The sequence below is a fragment of the Mycteria americana genome, chromosome 2 (genome assembly GCF_035582795.1).
Source record: "Mycteria americana isolate JAX WOST 10 ecotype Jacksonville Zoo and Gardens chromosome 2, USCA_MyAme_1.0, whole genome shotgun sequence".
In the NCBI taxonomy this organism is placed as follows: domain Eukaryota; kingdom Metazoa; phylum Chordata; class Aves; order Ciconiiformes; family Ciconiidae; genus Mycteria; species Mycteria americana.
Window position 1 is genome coordinate 59292590 of NC_134366.1, and position 24076 is coordinate 59316665.

General features: G+C 37.1%; 1 protein-coding gene across 1 annotated transcript in view; it reads right to left on the reverse strand.

The window, feature by feature from the left end:
- Positions 1-17759: 17759 nt before the first annotated feature.
- Positions 17760-24076, reverse strand: part of TPPP (tubulin polymerization promoting protein) — an 87101-nt gene continuing 80784 nt past the window's right edge. Inside the window, exon 5 of the mRNA XM_075493595.1 lies at positions 17760-17873. Within this exon, the coding sequence (XP_075349710.1) occupies positions 17846-17873 (28 nt within the window). The 3' untranslated portion in view covers positions 17760-17845. The remainder of the gene's footprint in view (positions 17874-24076) is intronic.

A 24076-nucleotide genomic window follows, 5' to 3' on the forward strand; every position in this document is an offset into this window, starting at 1 on the left:
TGCTGAAATAAATCTAAAAAAACCCCCAGATATTAGAACACCAAAAAAATCCCCCAGGTGGTTATCTTTCAACTGGATCAGCTTTCCAGTTTGGTTTACTGTAGTGATGTAACACCTGACATAATGAAGAGATACAATGTAGAGAGTGGTGTGAGAACTTGAACAAGTGACTGGAAGTGGCAAAGGAGAAATAGCAAGCACTTAGGTTTCACATGCTGCTTCAAAAGCTGGTTGTCAGCCTTTACCCTGAGATGTCTTTCTGTAATTAAAAGGAAGTTTGCTAATTTTTATTCCACTTTTTATAGCTTTTTGCAATGGTAATACAAAAATAAAATAGCTGTTTTTTCCTAGTTTGTAACAATCAGGTTATTTTCAAGAAAAACAGAGTGAAATGAATGGCTTGCTTCCGCAGCAAGGGAGAAATTTTGTTCCTGTATCTTCCTTCTCTGTTCCCTTTGCATACCTCAGGTCCTCCCTCCCTCATCCATGGCTCCTGGCCACATAGTCTTGCACATTCTTCTAGCACTCATCAGACAATTCTGTGAGTCAGTTCAGTTCATTAACCTAGCAGAGAAGACAGTCTTCTTTTTCCTGGTAGACTTGTTTTCTGGACTTGACATGTTGCATGAGCTCACAGAGGAATCCAGAGAACACAAAAGTTTGTGCACGGTAAAAATAAGTGCATTGACAACTTCTGATTGGAAGCATGGAGAGTGAAAAATAGGGGGGAAAGTACTGTCAGCTTCCTCCCTTTCCGGGTCTGTGAGCTGTTAGATCAGGTCATCTCATGATGCTACAGTCTCCGGTTGATTAATGCCAATATTAAAAGAGGACTGAGTTTATAATTCAGTCTTCCTTCTCTTTTAATTTTATCGTCATCTAAAGTAAAATATTCTTGGTTTGGAAAGTATGTAAAGGCAAGCTTTGTTCACCAAATACCTTTATATGGACAACAGATATCCAGTCACGCCTGTTTCTCTTCTCACACTTTCTCCTCTCCCCTAAAGAAACAACACCCTTCCCCCACCCCCAAGCCATTTTACGTGAAGACCTAAACCTTGTATGGAAGGGAGATTGAGCATGTTGGTCCTGTCTTTTGATACAGCCTAGTAGGTGTTATATAACTTCAGATTTTGTTTATAGGTTTTGTAGGAGGAGGTTTAACTCAGTGTGTCCATCAGAACATGGACAATATTAGCATTCATTTTACCTAGAAGGTGCTACTGGCTCATGCCATGCAGCAAAAACTTTCGGTTTCTAGCTTCCTGGTTTATTGAAGTTATGTACAAATGTTAACTCTGTTTTCTATATATTCAGATGGTATTCAGCATCTAAGTTCTTTAGCAAAACTCAGTCTCTACTACAACCACATTTCATATCTATCAGAAGTGTTTAGACTTCATAGCTTACTGCACTCCATGGTTTGGACCTGCATTTGAATTGGCATGTAAAAAAATCTGATTATTGCCTTTTCATAGTGCTCATGCTTCCAAGCCTTAGACAATTATGTAAGTAAGTAAACAATACATGTTTACTGCATAAATGCATTTCCTTGTTTTTATAGGACAGGCAATTTTAAGGAAAGTGGCCTTAGGGTTGGGAGTTTGCTTAAAAATCTTGTGTAGAGACTCTGTCCATGTGTTTTACACTTTTTATATGTGTCATGATGTAACCTTTGTAATGCAATCACAACATTGTTAATTTTTTATCCTCTACTTAAATAGCAGACTACAGTTTTTTTGATCTGTGTGTTTGGGGCTCTTCTGTCTTCTTTTTTTTGATGTTTGGGGTAAAATACTTTCACCACCCACCCATGACAGATTCCTAGTAAAGTCTAAGTGAACAGTCAGTAACATTTCTGATCTCCTTTTTTGTTTTTAAAAATGCTGTAGAATGCATTTCTTTTGGATAGGCACTGTCCATCCATCCTGTTTAGGATGTGGGGAATGGATGTTTAATTCACTGCTGTGCTACATACTGTCATGCGGCCTTGAGGCTGTGTCTTGAATTTATACAGCTTGCATCCGTACTAGTAAATTAAATAGTCCTAGTATAACTTTAGTGGCCATAGTTGCTGTAGTATGTGCCCATGCTTGCCTTAGGCACCGTAACAGGCAGAGTATGACTGTCAGAGCCATAGTTCAATAGGCATGAATAGAACAGAACAGTTGAGGGACCTACTACAATCATCTAGTCCAACTGCCTGACAACTTCAGGGCTGACCAAAAGTTAAAGCATGTTGTTAGGGGCATTGTCCAAATGCCTCTTTAACACTGACAGGCATGGGGCATCGACCACCTCTCTAGGAAGCCTGTTCCAGTGTTTGACCACCCTCTCGGTAAAGAAATGCTTCCTCACGTCAAGTCTGAACCCCCCCTGACGGACGCAGCTTTGACCCACTCCCACGTGTCCTGGCACTGGGTACCAGGGAGAAGAGATCAGCACCTCCCTCTCCACGTCCCCTCCTCAGGAAGCTGTAGAGAGCAGTGAGGTCACCCCTTGGCCTCCTTCTCTCCAAACTAGACAAACCCAGTGTCCTCAGTTGCTGTTCCATTTATGACATGAAATGACTTCAAGGCCACACCTTTATAGGGAAGCCTTTCCAGCAAAATCACCAGCATGATGTGTATTAAGGATTATGTTAGTCAGTGTTGTGGCTTGTTAGTTTACTGTAGCAGAAAAGTAAATAATGAAAGCTGAAGAAAGCAAGCAACAAACTCCCTTAATCTAATTATTTCAAGTACTCGCCACCACTTTTGAATAAAATGAGATTGTTCAAAAAAATTCATCAATAGATGACCTTGAAGTTGCAAGAATGGGGACTTTCAGGGTTAGATTATAAGTGTGTTCAGCTTTGGCATAAATCCTATTCATGTTTTGGGGAGACTACACCAGTTTCTGTAAAACATCAGACTCCGTTAATTCTACCAGTTCGGACTGTATTTTGGAAATACAAAATTAGTTCAGAATAAAGTTGTTTTGAAGTAGGGATCAAGGTAAAACTCAGGGAATACAAAACAATACTGTATTCTGCACTTAAGCTTTTACGTTACTGTCCTGTGAGGATATGACTTGATTAAATTCACAGGTATGCACACACCTCATTTACAGGTTAACTGTGTACACAAATGTTTTGATAAGATAGCTTATTTCCTTTTTGTTTGCATTTGTTCCTTTGAAATGTCTTCATAATAGGCTTATCTCGTGCTCACAGTAACACAAGGGAAGAAAACTAGATTCTGTTTCCTCTGGGAAGCTGTGCTGTTTTTTCTTTTCTGTGGATCTACATAACAAATTGCTTATTATTTCTTTGTGAACTTTGATCTGCCATCCATATTGTAGTTTATTGCTTTGTCGTTGATACCAAAGGCCACAGAAAGTGAAGATAGTTACTTCTATTAGTAGTTACTAGTAGAACTAGTACTACTAACTGACTAAACACTATAGCAAGGTGTATATTTTAAAGTGGATGTTAACTGTGAGGCCTTCCTATGTTTTCTGTGACTTTCTTAGAGTTATTTCTGTACTGTATTTTGCATGCCAAGGCTATTTGTTCAATTTTTCCCTCCTACAAAATTTCAAGAGTTTACCTTTTGATGAATAATCATTTGCATGTTTACCTTTGTATGAATAAAATCACATTGTTTCAGGTGTAAGACTAAGTTAAAGAATAGTCATGCTCAAATGAAGTATTCAGAAGCTTTCCAATTTCCATATGAAGTCCCAATGCTTAGTCCTCTCTTTTGGCCACTGATTCTATTGCCAAAAATTCTCATTGTACAATGCCAGCCTAAATTTCCTACATGCCTAACTGTTGCCAAAGTTCTCTATTTGTTACCCTCCCTTTATATTCCTAGGTAATCTAAAAGTATCATTAACATAAAGTCAGAAAGTTTGTTCCTATTGCTTCCTTTATAGCTCTAACGTGTGCTATCAATGGGAGATTAATTTCAACAACTGATGTAATATAATGGATTTTTTTAAAATAACAGTCAAGAAGTAACCTTTTCCTGACATCTGAGTTAAAAAAAAAAAAAACTCCTTTCCTCTGTAGAATGGTTTGATTTACAAGATTTGTCAAGATTTTGTGTACAGTTGCTGTGTTAGTATGGATTTCATGTCCTACAATGCTATCTTGAGTGCACTTATTTTTTCCATTAACATTTCTTACCTACCTCAGTATTGACACATCACATTAGATTGATACACTTTCTTTTATTTCAATAATGTTAAAGATTTAGTGGTGTTGCTCTAACTTCCTGATGTAAACACTTGTGAAAATCCTAAGGTAATCGATTTCTTTTTGGAAACTTTATATTCGATCATTCGTCCTGTCAGTGATAGTGAATGAAATGCATCTTTGTTGCATTTTACTACAGATCATACATTTAAATTAAGTCTTCCTCAGCAACAGAATGAAATAGATGAAATTAAAAGGTACAAATACATTAACTGAAACAGTGGTATTGAAATGCTGTCACAGAAGTTAGTGCTTCATTCAAAAGTGAATAGTATAGTTAGGTGAGTTCAGAAAAATTCACAGTGAAGTCTAGAAACACTTAGAAAATCTACAAAACTTCACTCACCAATTGAATTTTTCTCAAGCATTTTGGAAAGATAATTACAGCCAACTATAGTACTGCTGCTCAGTGTGGTGAACTGGTTTACATACAGCTTCATGCTTCAGTGGCTAGAGTGTTTCTGGTACATCACATCTCATTTAAAAATAGCTGTCTTGTAGTACACTCAGCAGCATAGATATGACCTCAGATATGTCTAATAAGTCTTGTCAGTTTCTTGTCCATTAATTTACTTTTGGTGGCACCATTTCTGTTGGCATCACATGTCTCCAGGTAGTCTCTTGATATTTATTTATCATTTGTGAACTCATTAATACATTAATTTTCAACACCAGCATGCTATGTTGCTGCTAGCTTGTTTCTAAACCTGGAATGAGTTTGTAACCATTTTGGGAATTTAATACCAGTGGTTAGGGGAGAAAGGGTTTCTGCTGTATTCAGAATGGTTTTGCCATTTTGAAATACCTGTTTCCAGTGTAGTTCAGTTGCATTTAAATTTCCATTGTGTTCTGCTTTGTATTTATGTAACTATATATTGTGCCTTTAAGCACCCCTCTGGCAATAAAAACAATTTTATGTTACATTTTGAATGTCAGCTTTGGTACTATTGTTTTGTTATATCAAGATACAGAACTAGATTATAGCAATTACAATTATAGTAATTTTAGTATTTTTTCTTTACATATTTCTGTAAAATCTATTTTTATAACTTTATCTTTTTTTATACATATGCTCACATAAACACAGGCATAATGCAATTGTTAACTTGCCCAGTGTTTTTCAGTTTAGCAGTGCTTCATTGTCTCCTTCTTACCTAGCACGTAGTTGCAGCTTTCAGAGCTGTTCTTAGGTGGACTATCCTGCCATTAATAGGTCTAATTAGTAGACTTATTTTAGCCATCTGATTTTAATTGTGGAGATGGTTAACTCATCAGGTTTTTAGTCTTACATTTTTAAAGATCTCTCACAATGAATTACTTGTAAATAAAATAAAGGCTTTGTGTTTCCTTTCTACCAGTCCTGTGACTGTCTGAAATACTTTCATCAGCCTCCATTCTTTAAAGCTATGGGGAGCGTATAGAAAGTTTAGCAATGTAAGCCTTCCAACAAGAAGATCTGTTGTCTAGTTTCTATTCAGCTGAAATTACTCTTCAGCATGTGTTGTATGGAGAACTTGCTCACGTGGAGAATCCATAGAGACCCTAAGATGTCTGTTCTTCTTGCTCCTCTTAAGATCTTGTTTTTCTGGACAAGCAGTCAGAAAATTGTAGAACAAGAAAAATCTGTTTAAGACCACTGTCATTTAGTGCACATTTACTAAAATTCCTCAGCATGTTCAAACTTAGGTGGCTAAACCAGATCCATAGGTTTATGTTTAGGGCTTTCACCTTCAGTTATAGCTGCTTTTTCACTGGCTCATGTGATTCTATAGATATCTTCAAAAAGGTGAGTTAATGGAGCAAGTTATTCTGAATAAATGTATTCTGGGTAAACTTACATTACTTTTCCTATTCCCATCCCAAAGCAACAAGATGATTTCTAGATAACAAGGAATTTGGTATTTACAAATGTGTAGCAAAGAACAAATTGCACTTGGTTTGCTGCTGGAAAGGGACCTTACCAAGCTTGAAGAGTTGGCTGACATCATTAAGTTCAGCAAAGACAAATGCGAAGTCCTATACCTTGGGTAGAATAATCCTCTGCAACAGGTACAGGATCTGACTGGTTAGGTACGAGCTCTGCAGAAAATTTGGGCTCTTGCTGGATAACGAGCTGAACATGAGTGCAATGCATGTTGGACTTCATTAACAAGAGCAGATTGAGAGAAGCAATTATTCCCCTCTACTCAACACTTACGAGGCAGCATCTGGAACACTGTATTCCACTTTGGGGTTCACCAGTAAAAGAGACGTCATAAAACTGGAGAGAGTCCAGAGGAGGACCTCTAAGATGGTACAGGGCTGGAACATTTAAGAAATAGGATGAGAGATCTGGTTTTGTTTACCTTGGAGAAGAGTTGGGGGAAGGGGAACAGGAGGAGAATCTAATTGTTGTCTTCCACTACTTAATGGGGACATATAGAGAAGATGAAACCAGACTTTTCACAAATATACAGAGTAAAAGGACAAGAGGCAGCTAGCATTTCCATGGCAACAAAGACAATCCCAGCTGGATGGAAGGGAGATATTTTGTCTGCTGGTCAAACACCCAGGGAGGACTTTCAAAATATGACTGAACAGAACACTGTACATCTTTGTCTGACGTTGAAGTTAGAGCTCTTTTGAGCACAAGGTTGGACAATGGAGGACATGCAGAGGTCCCTTACAGCCTGAGTTATTTTATGATTCTGATTAAGATACAAGCTAGTTACATACAACTTAGTATTTTAAATTTTATTTTCCTCTCAAAATGGTGTTGGAAAACTTTCTAATACATTATTGCCTTTCATTTAAACCCTATTCTGAAGTTGTAATGGATTGGTAGAGTCATGTGCAGAACTGCAGTGAAAAATGACATGGACAATAAGTAGGAGAGAACAATTATTGACCTCACCATTTTATAAAATGGAAGTTGGAACACAGAGGAAGTGAATAGACCAAGAACACTCAAAGAAATTTCTGACAGACCTCTAATTAAAACTAAGGTGTACCTGCCATAACTGCAAGAATATCCCACTACAATCTAGTGAACAAAGCTTACACTGTCCCGTGACATGCCCTTTGCTAGAAGCTTGGAAAAATCCTGTGAGGTAACCAAAACCAGAAAGGCTCTGCAGCAAAAGTACTGATATAGATATTTTACTATTTTCCTCTAAATTTTTATTAGAATCTGAAGGATAGCCATGATGCAAACTTAGGCCTGGTCTTACATATCAGACAGGAAACTGCTGTTGCTGATTTCCCTTTGAATTTTTGTTTTGATACAAATTGGATTTAGACCCAGTAGAAGTAGTAGGAAGTACAGGAATTTGCTGGTATTTCAGGTTCCAAGGACACCATTGCTTTCTCATTGCTGCTGCAACTGCCTTGCCCCCCTCTTTGGTTACAGCAGGATTCTTCTGTGCTTTAAGAGAGCACTGTTCTGGCTGCTGCATTCTAGCGAGAGACCCTTGCAGGGAAAAGGGGAATGAGCTCTAGTAATGTGGTCATCAGCTTGCTAGCAAAAGCCTTATTGATCTGATGGAGATCAGCAGTCTTTCCTGTTAATTCTACCTTGTGTAACCCGCACTTTGCACTCGGGAAGGTGAAATACAATTAGATCAGCTTAGATCGATATGTTTTGTGAAATCTTCAGGAAAAAACCCAAAAGCTTGGTAAATAAAGGTGTGGATAAGGGGAAGATAGTATCATTTCTCTGGCTTTTGCGAGACTCAGATTCATGCAGATCTTAAAGTTCTGCATCTGGGTTAACATGTGAGTTAAGTTTGGGATTTGTGTAATTTTCCTTTCAAGTGATGAGGGCAGCTGCTGATTATACAGTTGTTGGAGACATAATTTTAAGAAAGACATGCATGTTTGGTACTTGTAGTCAATTTATTTTTATGTTTTTAAATTTTCAAATGTTGTTTCCTCTGTATCTGCAAAATTGATGGCATAAATATTAAAGAACAAGAAGTCTGAGATAGGACCCATGTCTCAAGTATGGAAGCAACATGGTAATAAATAAGTAAGCTTGTATTGCCATTAGCTGTTTCGTACCCATAGCTGTTTTGGTACCAGAGATTTCATGAAAAAAACCTGCACCTATATAGGTATAGGCTTATAGAAATACCTTTCTTTTGGTTATAGATGAAATGATCTTAAATGTCGGAACTTCTTTCTGGGATATTCACCTTTGTTCTCTTGTCAGCCTGGTATTTCCTCAAAACTGGGAGCATTTCAGGTTACAGCTGTGCTATTGTTGGAATAATCTTGCCTTGCATTATTAGTTTGGCCTTGTCTACACCTTTCTTATCTCTTTCCTTCATGCTTTGTTTTTATTTTTGATGTGTAGTCATAAAATTTCTTCCCACTGCTAATGGTAGCTACAATTTACAAAGCTGGGCTCTGCTGAATTGATGACGTGTCTCTCATGGCTTTTGCAAGTTTATCTTGTAACTTAAGGTACAATTCAACTGAGCAGCCTGACACTACCTGCTTTGCCAAAACTAAAAAACAAAATAGATACTTCTTTCAAATACTTTTTTCCAGTTGAACCTTTCTTTTACTTGTCAAACATGTATAGGGGTTTTTTTGGTATTGCTTGAAGGTCAGCAGCTTCATAGTATTTGGGATCAAAGTGCTTCTACCACCAGCTCTTTCTTTAACACTTTAGATAGTAGGACTGACATTTCCGTTGCTAATAAATGAAACAGAATTGCATGGAAAAGCAGACTAGTGCAGGAAGTGCTTCACAGCTGGCATAGCATGGCCTTCTTCTCTATCTGCTTTACCAGCTAACTGTAAGTTCAAGATGACTGGGTCCTGAATTTTTAGCAATCCTTACGATTTTTTCCTTATACTTGGAGTCATCATATCTCTGTAGAGGAGGGAGGCTGAGGTTTCATGCAAGAGGTGACAGACTTCCATGAAGATTCTGCTGCTGTCTGTGCTTTTTTGGGCAGAGACAGCGTAAGTTCATATACTGACTTTGGAGTACATTCGGCTTTTGGAGTTACATTTCAAAGCAAAAGTTTGAGAGAAGAGGTCGCAAGAGCACTTAAAGGTTCTTATTAGTCCATGATAAATATCAAAGATGACAGCGAAAATATCTGTGGTCTTGAAAAAATTTTCTTATAGAATTTATTTCCTAGCATTTTGTATCACTTCATCAGCAAAAGGGTATACAGCCTAGCCTACTAAACACATGTCTTGATAGTTACAGTGTCTAAGACAGAATACTGCAAAAATGCTGGCATCTTCAGAATTTTATAATTTTCCTTTGGAAACAGAAAAGGGGAAAAATGAGAGAAGAATCATTAGAAACCATTTTAACAAGCAAGTTTCTGAATACAATTTGTTAGATATACCTGCATACCTTTGTAATAGGAAGCTCAGCTAATGCTAGGAAAAAATTAACTCTCACAACACTTCTTATACAAGTGTAAATACTAGGGTCTTGATTCTTTAAAGAATGCAAGTGTTTAACTTCAAGCAAGTAGAATGATATATGAAATACCTTATAAGAATTAGCTCTTGGTGCTTTACAAAAAAACCAGATGGCATGAGACATTTGATTATATTTAATCACCTATATTTGGAACTTGTTTGGAATTTTGCATTAAAACCCTATGCCTAGAGTATGAAATTTCAGTGTAGTGGAAATTGCTGAAGATTATATTAGCGTTTTGCAGGCAACCATGAGTTCAGTGGGCTTATGCTCTGAATCAACATAAAGCAATTTTAACAGCAGTAGTGCTAACACTACATGCTATAAGAAAATAATGCAGCATACTGTGTTGGCAATCTATAGAAAAAAGCAAAAATACAGTGTAGCGTAAAATTAGAAAATTATCAATCTGTTATCACCTAGTTTTTTTATAATCCCAGTCAATCAATAAGTGTGGAGTACCTGGTCAGTGGCTCAACTTTGAAAAGCTGTATTTCAGTTCTGTTCAAAAAATACCACATTTTATTTTGTCATGCTTGGAAAATGAGGATTGTCTAAGTGATCCATTAGCATTCTTTTCTCTTGCATATTCTAGTGTATATCCATATATTAAATTATCTGTAGTTATTTGATAGCAAACCTAAATTTCTTTTTTTTCTTTGCTACAGTATAAATATTTGTCTAATGTTTCACCAGCTAAACATCTCAACAGTAAACAAGGACTTGAAAAAGAAGTAACAAAGTTACATTTTCAGAAAGTAAGACTAAGGATTTGTCTAAAAAAGACCCAAATCTAAAACGTCAAGGTTAAGCTGAAGCTTATGATAAAATTACTGTCCAGGCTAACTTTACAACCCATCCAGGTATCAATTTTAGCACTTTAATTCTTTTGCTTGCTTTGTTCAAGGTGTTGATTACCATGGTGCAAATTATTACTGTATCTTCTGTATAAGAAGCATATGTCTATGGCTGTTTATGGTTGGTTTCTACTTTGTTTATTATTCTGTGACCATCAGTATCTCTGAGAAATATCTAATCTCTGTAATGAAATGGAAATCAAATTCAGTCTTCAAGTAGAAGGAATTTTTGAGCTTTCTAATTGGTGTCTTTACTGAAAAAAAGACTGCAGTCTTTAGTCATTTTGTATACCTGTTCTGGCTGGCTCTGACTTGCGTTGCAGACTGGCCAAAAAGTGCCTCTTGCTTAGCAGGTAGTGTGCATGAGAGTACTTCAAGAGTGCAGGGAGGTAATGGCTTAGGTAAACATTAGGTAATTTGGCTAATAACTGGAGGTAGTGTTGTGGAGGAAGAGATGCACATGGGCTGCACGAAAGAGGATCTTGAGGTAATACTGAGTGTTGGCTGCATAAACAAAAATGTATAATAAATCTACAGGTATAAGGTGTCATACAGGCTGCTGAATATTGATTCACAGTTCTGTTAAGATTGCTAAATCTCTTCTACCCCACAATCCTCAGAGAGATAATGGACACACATCTTGCGTTAGAAATGACACAGAACTGATGCGCAAGCCCCTGTGCTTCCTTCTTCCCTCCCTCCTGTGTGATAGGAGAAATGGATGTGACCTTTGGTTTTCAGCTCAGTGTCACACATTAGATATTTGGTAGTTCACACTCTCCCTTCTCTTCTCTAGCAACAACATATAGTGTCGGCTCTAGGATAAAAATCTTTGTCTATTTAGCAGAAAGATTCTTTTTTCCTCCAGATGCAGTCAGTGAATGTGCATAGAAGTGAACTTGCATTGCCAAAGTGAGGTGAAATTTGCTTGTACCCTGGACTTTTCACTGAAGTTTGTCATCCGTAATTTTAACCTTAGATTTGGGGATTTCTTTTAATTCTTTGTGATTACTTTTTTTTAATTGAAAACAATTTCTAAGTGGGAGTTACGTCGCCAGACCGTTGCCTGTCTCCTCTACGCCTTGTGCACCACCTAGTGGATTCTTTTAATATCCCTCGAAGATTCAGCCTTTCACAGGCCCATGAAATGCAGTATTTGCTTGTTTCCAAAAAGATAACTCACACCCCAGTTACTTTGTCTAGTGACAAAATATGTCTTAATTCATACCTTTCTGTTTAACTTCCGGTTGTGTTTAGCAACATCATAAAGCTTTCTTACTTTAACATATGGCATCAATAACCTTTAGTGGCAATCTAGTTTAATTTAGCCTTCACCAATTTAGACAATCAGGAAGGACAGTACTTCCAAAAGTCTTAAATACTGTTTGCACGAAACCACGTGAAAAGAACTCAGTAAGACTTGGCAGTGAAGGTGTTTTACACAGTTGAAGCTAAGTCTTGATATTCTTTCTCCCCCTTGCTAAGCATCATGCATACAATCAGGTTTAGTTATTGGCTTTTCACTTCTGTAAATTGAAATTTGTGACTCAGTTCTATTTACTACAGGCAATGTGTATTACAAATTATTCCAGTAGTTCATACATGCATTATTTTTCCTTAAGCAAAGATCCTTTCACATTTAGTAACTTGTATACACGCTGATGGCACTGTTTGCAGTTGTGAGGAATATATAAAGTACTCCAAAGCAAGCAATTTTACTGAAAGAATACTCAAAATAAAAAAAAAAAATAGGTACCTGAGAACTAGTCTGGAATTGTTTTTATCATATCCAGACCTAGTTTCAAAAACTAAGTGGATTTTCATAGTAAAAAAATCAATAAAGATTTTATTCTTGAAAGTAATTTTAAAATGAGGGTATTCTGTTGACATGACTGTGTATTTTTTTTCTTTTTCAGACTCACTAGAAATGTATGAATTATCCACTTCTTCAGAGGAGCACATACAAGCTCAGGAGAGTTCTAACACACTCTCAGCATCTGAATTGCCCAGCAATAGAAAATTGTACAATGAAACAAACCGACCTCCTGAGAAACAAAAACTTCATAGTTTTGCAGAAAAATAATGAACAACCTAATGCTGGAGTATCAACCCCTAAGCAAAAATTGTTTGTCACCTCTCTAGAAACTGTACATGAAGAACAAAGAACAAAACTGGCAGGCCGGTAAGCACTAGAAAAGAGAGCTGATTATTGTGCATTATATATCTCAAATGTTAAAATGGACCTTGAATGACAATTATATTTTCTTAGATTGCTTTTCAGAAATTAATACAGATCTGTCACTCAGTACCATTTTGGCTTGCAAAAATAAGAACTGCTGAGAACCCTGTTCTCTGCAATGCCAGACTTAGGACTCTGTAATATTTTCATTCATTTGGTAAGCAGTCAGAAGACTGTGGTGATGCTATGCCAGTCCTACATGGAAAGAGCCACCATCTTGTCCTGTTCATTGGAATAACTTTTGCCAGAAAGATCTTTGGCTTCTATGGGACAGTACAGTAGCAATTTGTTTTACACATATGTGCATTAGCGTTATTTGTGATCCCAATTTGTCTTTTAATGAAATCAAAGATGGAACTGTGTTAATTCTTTGTTTCATCTTTGGGTTGGGCAGGTTTGTAGTAATGTTAGTAGGTACTTCATTACAGGAAAAGTTAAACTTTATAAAGTGGAAGAGCTAGAGAAGTAGTAGAGAAGCTATGCAAAAAGCTTCTACTTAAGGCTCTGTTTTAGTCCAAGAGACTACAGTTTTGTAAAAACTATTTAAAAACTGAAGAATGGAAGTTTGTAAAGGAAATTTTTCAAGAGCTTTAATAAAAGTAAATGCATCCAGACTTTTCCATAGTAAAACCCTTTGACTTAAGAATGGCCAGGAAAGTGGTGCTTGGGGTTTTCCCAAACAAGCTAGAACTCTACTTAATACCATAGCCAAACATAGGCATTCTCATCTTGAAGAAAATAAACATTTTTTCAGAAAAAAGTTAGAACTACAGAACAAACAGTTGAATACCTGTTTTAGGGCTTTTTAATGCATATAGAATGTAAAGGATTTTTGGCAAAACTACCTGATTGTATCCATTTTTGTTCTATATCACACTTCGCAAATAAGAGATGACTCCAGTTTAAAAAAACACCATCTTGAGTTGAAAGTTTTCTATTTTTTTTCCTCCAGTTACTTTCAGGAAAATCATAAGGCAAAAGCTCTGGCAGTCAATAAACATGTATATGAAGCAACACCTATGAAACCTCTTCTGGACATAGTGGATAAATACTGCCATGGTAGTAAATAATTTCACTGTGATATTTTGAGGGATTTTCATTGAAATGGACTCCAAGTCTTCCTGTCCTAGTGGATGTGGTGTATTCTGTAAGTCTATGAGCTAATACAGTGCAATTTAAATTTTTAATAGCTTCTGGTATATAAACTTTTTTCTGTGGTATGAAAATCAGCATTCCAATATAAGTACAGAAGTAGTTATGTAAAGAATATTGACATAATTGCATAATAAAATTTACATAATTTTTTTTAAAAAATAATAACGAACCCACAACCTTAATTAAATCCACAGGAAGTGAACTCAGAAAGTGAATCCACTGTGTTGCCTTGATGATTTTGGAGCAGGCAAAATGATACAGTTTTGTTAAGCGGGCTAGTTCTAATTTTTAGCATAAAGCCTAACTGTAGCCCAGGAAAGCCATTGTCAGAAGCGTGAGGGGGTGCGAGACTTCTGCTTACACTGCTGAGTAGGGCTATTTGTAATGTGAGGTGTAGCAAGTAAGACTGCTTCACTGGTCATAGGTGTGGCAGTGCCCCACCAGTAGCGTAGGGCAAAGGCTCTCGGCTGCCTTAGCTCCTGTACCCCTTTTTTTGTTCCTCTGCTGTGTGCCAGCTAACACAGCTAGGACAACTTGGAAGAGAATTTATGCAGAGTTGGAGATGATAAGCCTGGTTCAGATTATTCATGCTAGTCAACAGGTCTCTTCTGAAAAGCTATTGAAACAGCTTAACATTGTAGTGTCCCTTACACTGGGCTTGCAGCAAAGCTGTGTCTGAACCAAAGCATTTAACTCATTTTGGTTAGTCTATCAGTCATTTAGATCATGTGCTGCATTCACAAATCTTTGATGTGTGGATAATCAGTTGTCTCTGGGCTGTGGATTAAGAAATAAGTTTGGAGACCTGAAAAAATGTTTCACACAGGAGGCAGTTAAAACTTGCAGCTTTAGTACTTTCTTTCAAATGAAGATGTTTCAAATTAAGCTACAGTTACTAAACCTACAAGAAATAGTTGCCTTTTTATCCAGGTAGGTTTATATGACTAAATTCTACTACAATCCTGAGTCATGCAACTAATGAAGTTCATGGAAGTCACCGACACACTGCAGCTGAGGCAAAGTTTTGCATTATCAGGAAATGTAGAAAATGTGTGCTTAACTAGCCAACCTTGATTTTTTTTTTTTTTTTTTAATTTACAGGTAAGGCAGGACCTGTTTTCTGTAATGTGAAAAAAATCCAAAAGCAGATTAATAGAAAGAGTCTGAAAAGCTCATCAAGAAATTCATTACCTGGTCTCAGAGGGGGGAAAAACCTTTGTCAGAGCAAAATCCACTTGTCAGAGCAAAACCAACAGCATAGCCTGAAAATTAATGACCTGATGTCAGAATTGAGCAGTACTAACTGGAAGATTTAGCTTATAAAATTTGCTGTAGGGTGTAGTTGCATTCAGTTGGATGCATTTATAAAGCTTCAGGACTGTTAGCACTTTTCATATCGCTCATGAGGTTCAATCTTTGTACACCATATACTTTTGCCATCATTGTCTCTCTGGCAGAATCTAGAGCTAGCTGTCAACATGGGTTCTGTGAAGAATGTTCTTTTTCAGGATTTTCAGAGACCAGTTTGTCATCAGGTTTCAAAAGAGGAGATGATGACTCAAGGTTGCTGGGCTGATAACTCCATATTCATCAGCCTCCTCAGAACCTTTTTTCAGCCTTCTTTCCACTGAGCCTTGGAAGAATTTGCCCCTTCTTTTTTTTCTGAGGATCAGAAAGGAAAAAAGGTGGTTCCTGGAACTGCGGTTTCTCTGAAGTCATTCATTTTGCCCTTCAGTCATCTGAGTAACCTCACGCTCACTGGCTTCTCATTCTGATTACTGCGCCTTACGTCCTAATTTTTGCTAATGACATAAAAGCTTCTCATGTCTCCTTCAAACATGTGGATTCTGCTTGCTTACCATCTTGTTTCTACTCTGCATTTCTCACTAAGACATGATAAGACTTCTGTTTTTCTAAATCTTTCTATAATCTAATTATTCAACTTTGGCAATACTGAGTTTTACCTTCTGCTGAAGAACAATTGAACAATTTCCTCTGCTCTGCTCATTCCCTTCTGACATCAGGTAGGCATCAAGAATAACAAGTATTGTTTTGCTTTAAGTAAATTATCATAAGGTGTGAACTTGGAATTCTTATTTTGCTGACTTCTGGTTGGTGATCAAGCATAAAAAACATCTTTCTTTCCCCTTCCTGTCTTTGTGGTCATTTCAAAACAGCAATCAAAACAACAATCTCTTGCACCTGTCTTGATTCTGTAGTCATCGTTTATCATGATGCTGTTTAGGTACATTTGTTTCAGCCATGTAAATTACAAAGGCTATGAACAGACATGCATTCAGTTAAATGCGTATAGTGGTTTTTTTAAACAAAGAAATAGCCCTGCTAGTCCTATTGCAAGCTAATTGTAGTTAATGCTTTATGCAAATGGACACTCTCGCTGATAAGGCAAGAGTAAAAATAAAGGCAGGAGAAAATATCTTTATGATAACCCAAGATGAAATTGACTTTGTTGAGGTTAAACAGTTTGTGTTCTCTGTTCAGTCAAGGGCTTCAGTTAGAGTTTACACATGATATTTTGGAGTAGAGATAGGAAGTGTTTTTTCTGTTGGCTATTTTAACAGTGCTAACATCGAAACACTCTGAGCTGATTGAGAGATTAAAATATCAGGAGCAATAGTGTCATATTCTGCATTAAAAACCATGTCTCTGTCTTCTCTTGTTCATTAATTTGTGAGCTGTAAAAGTAAGTCTTCTGGACTTCTGAACTAGGTAGACTGGCGGTAGTCAATTCCATAAGTGAAAATATGGATATGCTGACAAGAAGCTCTTCTCTGCTGGGTGAATATAGAAACAATTTTTTATTATGTTATAATTAATTCTTTATATTTAACATACATATTTGCATATAACAATATATAATTAATAGAAGATTTATTATTTATATTTATTATTTCCATATTCTTAATTAAAATGTAATATTTAAATATTATAAATTAAATAAAAATTTGAACAAATGTTTTTATAAAGTGAAAGTAGTTGGAAATACCACTTAATATTTAATTAATGAAAATACATGCAAATTAATGAAAATACAATTCCCTATAACAGCTGCTGAAGCTTACTGGGTTTACATCACTTCTGCAAAACATCAAACAAGGAAGCAGTGATCTTTAAGAGTGTGTGTGTGTGTGTATATGTGTGATATAAAATCACTCACACAACTGCAGATGAAGAAGGAAATGATCATGCTTAGTTACACGGTGTAGTTCTGTGATTCAGTGGTGATGCTGAACTCAGTTGAAAACACTCACTAACTTTAATTTTTTTCCTTAATTTGTTTTTAAATATCCTCAGACTGCTTTGAAATAGCAGCTGGATCAATTTCTGGAAGAGAACACCAGTCTTTTAAATATGGAAGAAACCCCAGATATTTACAGCTTAAAAGTGAGTTTTAAAGATGCTTCTTCAGTAGTATTATCTGAAGCAAATCTCAAACAACATTTTATGGTAGATGTAATTCATATACGGTGGCCAGATTGTGATACTTTCATTCCCATTTTAAGTGTAGACAGCAGTTAAAAGTTGATAGTATTTAACTGCTGACTGTGACCTCTCGCCCAAGTAAGCATATTTGAATAAGATAGCTTTTAGCTGATGCTTGCTTATTTAGTGAAGTTTTGTACATAACTAATTTAGATTTGCTTAGGACCAATGAGGGTAATAGAATGATAAAACACAAGTCTGCTGACTGTAAATTTAGGAATAAATTGTGTTCAAAACTAAGCTGTGTATCATACTGTGCTTTTTTAGCCTGGTGATCTAGGTAACTGGTAAAACAGGCAATAAGTTTAGTTTACCTGACTGCATGGATCCACTTACCTGTTTTTCTCGTAAGTGTCATTGGGTCATCAGAATGGGGAAAGCCTGGAATCTCTGCCAAAACAGTACATCTTGCCATGATAGTTTCATCCCTGTCTATATTCTGGAGTCAAGCTAGGATCACAGAAAAAGCATACCAATTGTTGAGGCATTATTCTATAATGTTAATGTCTAATACACCTTATCATATGTTGGAAACAAGAGATAAACTTGCTAATAAATGTGTATGAGGGGAACTCTTGTGTAAACTCAAGGAGTCTGTTTAGTATCTAGTCAATCTGCTTTCATTCTTGTGTTGTTCTCAGAAAAATCTGGTTTATCCTTTTGTCATGGATACAAAAATTTTAAAAAATTGAACAAATGTTGTTATAAAGTAAATTAAAGGACTTGGAAATACCACTTAATATTTAACTAGACACTGTTTGCTAACTCAAATATAAACTTGTGACTTGAAAGATGTCTTAAGCAGTTGTGTACACTGCTCCTAATGTCATTATAAACATCAGTGATGAGAATCACACTCATTTTTTAATCTCTTAATTTTGGATATAGAAAAAAATGTGAATTTGCTGTCTTGTATCAGTATTTTCCAACAAAACTAGTAAGTGTTGTACTTTGGATACTTTTACTCTAGTTGGCTTTCAAATTAAAGAATAGGATACATCAATTTGTTTTTTCCTATGAAATAGTGTTACAATTGTTTTCACATGGTGGAAGACTTCAGCGGAGTCCGACTAATAAACTGTCTGAATGGAAATTCTGATGACACTTTTTCCTTCCGGAAGACTCAGGCTTTTGGAGTGTGGTTAATGGTCTTAAATGTTTAGAAAAAACACTAGTGGAATATCAAGTATTTTTCAAAAATCTAACTACTTTTTACCTTTGAAAAGACTGAACTTTTGGAGAAGAAGTTGAAGAAATATAAACTGTAATGTCATATAATCTAGCCTCCCCCTTAGACAAGACTTTGACTTTTTTGGAAAACAAAGGTGTGCAATAAGTTAGCATCCTCACACCTAGATGCAAATGTGATGTGATATAGTACTCTTTGTGTATGTGATATATGGTGTGTGTATCGTTCTAGTCAAGCCTGTGCCTCCAAATCAGAAGACAGTTTATGAAACTGATTGATTAAAAGAAATTATATAGATTTCAGTCCATAGGGCCTTGAAGCATTTTACGAACTAAGCAAAATAGTTTTCAGATGCATCACTTCATTAATGACAAGATTTTCAGTAAATGGCAGCTGTCCATTCTAACAACATAGCTGCAATTAGTAAACAGCTTTAAAATAGAAAGTGAATTTGATTGACAATGAATACTGCCAGAAGACTGAAGATAAGAATATGTTTGACTGTATTGGAATGTAACTAAAATACTTTGTAGCTGTACAGTTACATAGTTGGTGGAAAATTACAAAATACTTGGTTATGATCAAGAAAAATGTTATGGAATCTTTTGGCATGAAATTCCAAGAATTCCTTTAGGATTCATCCAGAAAATGGATGTTTGAATATTGTAGGAGATAATATATTTTTTTTAGAACTGTAAAATCATCAACAGGTAACAAATGAAAATATTAGCTTGAAGGAATGGCTTCAACACTGTGATAAACTTGAGGAGCCTCTAAAAACATGGCAGTCACAGGTACACTTTAAGTACGAAGCATAAATGAAACAGAAAAATAAGAAGCATATTTTTTCTTCTCAGCAGTCATGTTTGACTGTTTGAAAAATTTAAGTTTGTCCAGTATTGTGACACGGTGGTGACTTGCTTTCTCTTCCAGCTCTATTCAGTACTATGAAGCTGTGTGTTGCTCTGCCTCTCTCAGTGTGTATTCACCTTGCTGACAAGACCCCTGCAGTGTTAGGATGACTAGGGGACAAAAGGCGTACTTGTTTGCTCTGGCTAAAAATGTGCCTAATGTTGCGAAAACCAATTTATTCTGTCTCTCAGTAAGTAGGTAGGTGGCAGAATGTTTAGAGACAAGCAGGGATTTCATAGGAGAATTTGGAAATATTGAAGTAAGAGAGTGGGGCAAAACGGCTTTGGGGAGGAAGAGGACAGATTTTTAGCAAAGGGGAAGCTGTTAACTTTAAAAAGTACAAGAATGCACAATCAGCATTCAGAAAGATGTGCTATCAGTGCTACCAACATTTTTCTCTGCTTTATTCATTAAATAGGTGATAACATACAAGGAAGCATGGGTGGGATTCTGGGGAAGAATAGTCTGCTGGCACTGGACGCTGGGGCAGGCATTTAGGCATGCCAGCTGTTAGAAGGGGGCAGCAGACTGTTTGCGTTTTGGAACTGTGGCTGGAGACCCAGAGATGCACTTGGCACCTTTTCAGAGGTTTTAAAAATAAGGATCTCCAACAGGTGATTCATCAGTCAGATTTTTCCGAGTTTCAGCTTTGAAACAGAAAGCTTGCTTCCTCCATAACTTTCTTACAACCCTGCCACAACTTGGGTCAATGAGTTCATTGCAGGGCTTTTCTTGGCTAGTTGGGATCTTATTCAGCACCTGTCTCTGCAGGTGTTCTGCTGTCGGTTTGCCCATGGTGAAACTGTCCTCTGCTTGGGTAGGTCGGACAAGAAGAGGGGACAGGGAGGCAGAAACTTCCTGTTCCGCTTCATGGCCTCAGCCTTAGGCCAGAAGGCTGGAATATAATAAGCCATAACAATCAGAGGAGACAACAACCTTGTTTAACGTAGCATTGTTTCTAGATTTAAACCTGTGTAAAGTCAGTATTTTAAGGCCAAGTGTAGTTCCTGTAGTTCTGGGATAAATCAAACCTAAAGAAATGGGATTTTTCCATGGAAGGTAGGTACTTCTTAACTCATGTGAAGTGGTGCTTGGAGGGTTTTCCTAACAAAGACTTCTGGCAAGGAGATTGTAGATCGAGTGTTTTACAAAACAAACAAACAAGCGCAAATTCTTGCTGTGTTTTATATTTCTGCTGGAAATACATTCTCCTTTTTTATCCATCTGGTGACGGTCAACAGGCCAACTGAAACTGGGCTGTGTGCTGCAACAGTATAGCTAATCAGGTGCTGTGTATGCCTGTCAACAACACAAAATTTATGTCCTCATTGAGGTGTGAATGGTCCAGACGTAGGCATTTATTTTGAAAGCAGTGGTTAAAGGGGACACTATTGTACTGCTCAGTAGAAATACATGCTGCAGTAGAGGAAACCTGTGCATGTGCGTAAACCTCTCCTCCACCTGCTGCCCTCCCCCATATTTTTGTTTAGAAGTAGCAGATGAGGATATTGGGGCTGCCACTGAGGGTGGAGGCTGGGTCCTGCAGCAGGGTTGGAGGCCAGGCCAGGCCGAGCAGGTGGGCTGCCAAGCAACATGTGGACAGGAGGTGTCTGATGCTGCTGACTGGCTTGTTGAAGTTGGGAAGGAGTATGGATGTACTCCAAAATATTCAAACAAGTATAAAGTCAGTTTTTCAGATTTGAAAAGAAAGCTGGTTTAATCAAAGTAAAATCCTTTAAGTACTCTGATTACCTACATAAAAGGTAGTGATAACCTGGTAGTGTGTGTATGGAAAGCTTCCACCGACATTTTGTAACAGCTCTCACAGGATTGAGCAGCTCAGTTGATAAAGTGAATACCATTCTCCCAGGTGCCAGCACATCTGTCCTTGTGATTTAAAAAAAACCAAACCCCTTAACTCTGTACTTGTTTACACATTTCCTTTTTCACTGATGCATTCAGCAGTAGTTGCAAATTAGCCAAGTCTTGTGTTGCAGGAGTTCTGTCTTTTCAGAAAAACCAGTGTGTTTTGTATGTTATAGACAAGCTCTTAAGTCTCTTAAGGCTTTCTAGCCTTTCAGCAACTTCATGATGATTCAAACCAGTAACAGACACTTTGTGACAAGTTCGTAAGTTCTTATTGACACGTCTCACTTTATTCTGTCAAAAGGTTAACTTCAGGCATGTACAGATGGTCTCTCTATCAAATGCATAGTCCTCAGGCTGCTTCTTGTGTGCCTTCTCTAACTTCACTGTGACCAGCTTTCTCTGCTTCCCTTTTCTCTGAAGTTTTCACTACTTTGCCTATTTTTGTTTTGGTGGTTGTCCTCCTACCCCTTATTTATTCCATTCAAACTAATCTCAACTTTCTGTAAGTATATATATATTTACCAATCCAGGAGTAAAGCATAATAGGAATATAGCATTTAGCTTTTGACATCCGCCGTAGTCTCACCAGGAGCAAAAATGTCATAATTGAATGAATGGCCCATTGAAGTCAATAAAGATCACAGCTTTACGTTGTAATAGCTTTGGATGAGGCTTTAGCAAAGCTCCAGAGAATGCATCTAACCTTCTCTCTCACTGATGGTAATTACACAGAATCTACTTTAAGCCAGGCCAATTCTTGCCTCTCAGTTTCTGTCAGTAACTTAGCTTCTCGAAATGCTACAGGAATCTGCCTCTCAAAACTGTGGTTCTAGCCATACAGTTCTTCTGCATCTGTGCAGTATTCAATACTGCAAGATACTACTTATTATCTGACATCACCAACATCACTTTCTATCTCTCCTCTTAAAGGCTGTTACCCCGGGCTCATACTCTTCTCTAGCCACTTGTGAAACCAGAAGGAATTCCAGGCTTATCTTCACTGTAAAGGCTTGTAGTCAGCATCAACAATTTGTTCAACTTCTAATGGCAAGGGTGGTGTAAGATGGCTACGGGCTTTGATAGGTACCTACTGAGATCTGTGATGCTCATGTAGCATTTAGAAGGGCGTAGCGTTCTCATAAGTACCCTGCAGATCTGAGGCTAATTTATGTCCAAAGTTCAATCTCCTTTGCTGTTTCTTCAATACTCCCTTTGTAGGGAGGAGCAAGACAAATAGCAACAGATTCTGCAGGCAGCTGTGTCACTAATCCATATGGCCTAACAATCTCTGCTGTGCCAGAAAAGAGGCTGCACAGTTTAGTATGTCCAGTACTTAATACTTCTCTAAAAAAACAGTAATTCTGCTGCTGCCCATGAAATCCAACAGAGGGGATAGTACCTGCATTACAAAGATTCTTGGCAATAACTGGGATAGCTCCCTGAACTTCTTTGTACAATTCATTATGCAAGTAGTGGAAAAACACCCTTTAGATCTCATCCCAATTTCTAAGGTAAATAACAGTTTAAAATTATCTGTGAAACCTGGTCCTAAATAAGGATCCAGGCCTGCCTGTGAATTTTACTTCGCATTTTCCTTCTAGTTGTAAAAGAGTGAAGAGGCCCTTAAAGACTCCCTACTTCTGATTGCCCCATGAACTAAGAACAAAAGGAAAGTGAAGGAGGAAACATAGACATCCAGGATGACAATGGCTGACCTTTCTGAAAAGACAGAACAATTTCCTTCATGCAATAGTAGAAGGAAGAACTCTTCAAAATGTCAAAAACTGTTGTACATTTACTCCTTTATTAGCCTATCCTGAAGGCTCTGGATTATGACTTCCAAGATGAAACTCTTGTTCCAAATACTGTAATGAGAAAAAGATTACTTTTCAGATGCGTGTCTGAAACCAAATGCTTCTCTTCTAACATGTGCCGTTCCCCTTCATGCCTCCATTAAGGAGGGAGAAAGAGGTCTAGATTTTCTACAGGAACTAAAAATTCTTTGTATACCCTTCAGGTTGATGCAATCATAACTAGATTAACTATATGTAGAGCTTCATTTCATGAGATTTGGATGCAATGGTGTCAGCAAATTAAATCTGAAATATATTAAGCTCTGTAATACTCAAGCCAATGCCAAAGGAGATTTGTGAAACTACTGTATTTTTAATAAAAAGATCTGAGTGTGCATGAAACTGATGGCAAATGCAATTGCAGAGGCAGTGGCCATCAAAGGCAAGTTTTTAGGCTGCCTTCCTAGAAGGTAGACAAGTGGTGGTTAAAGAAGAAAAAGGAGCAAAAGCATATGACCTACTTTAGCAGCACAAAAGAGTTCAAGCTGTCACATGAAAACAGAAGCTCTTAACATTCCAAATCTAAATGTAGAAATACCAGAGGAAGTATTTATCTTCTAGGACCAGATCTAGATCATAAGTATAATAAAGGAGGACTCTTTTGAGGACTAAATCTAATCTATTAGTTCTCCAGGCCTACAGACCATAAATGGATCAGGTGATGCAAGATAACATCGTTCTTTGTGCTACTAGTCAATTTAGCTTTGGCTTACTTTTTGGTTCTTATGTTCCTGAATAATGTTGTAGTAATCTACAATGTTGAAGGCAACAAATTACCTATAGATTGGATTGGGAACTACATGTATGCTGCTGTTTTTGTCCAGACCAGA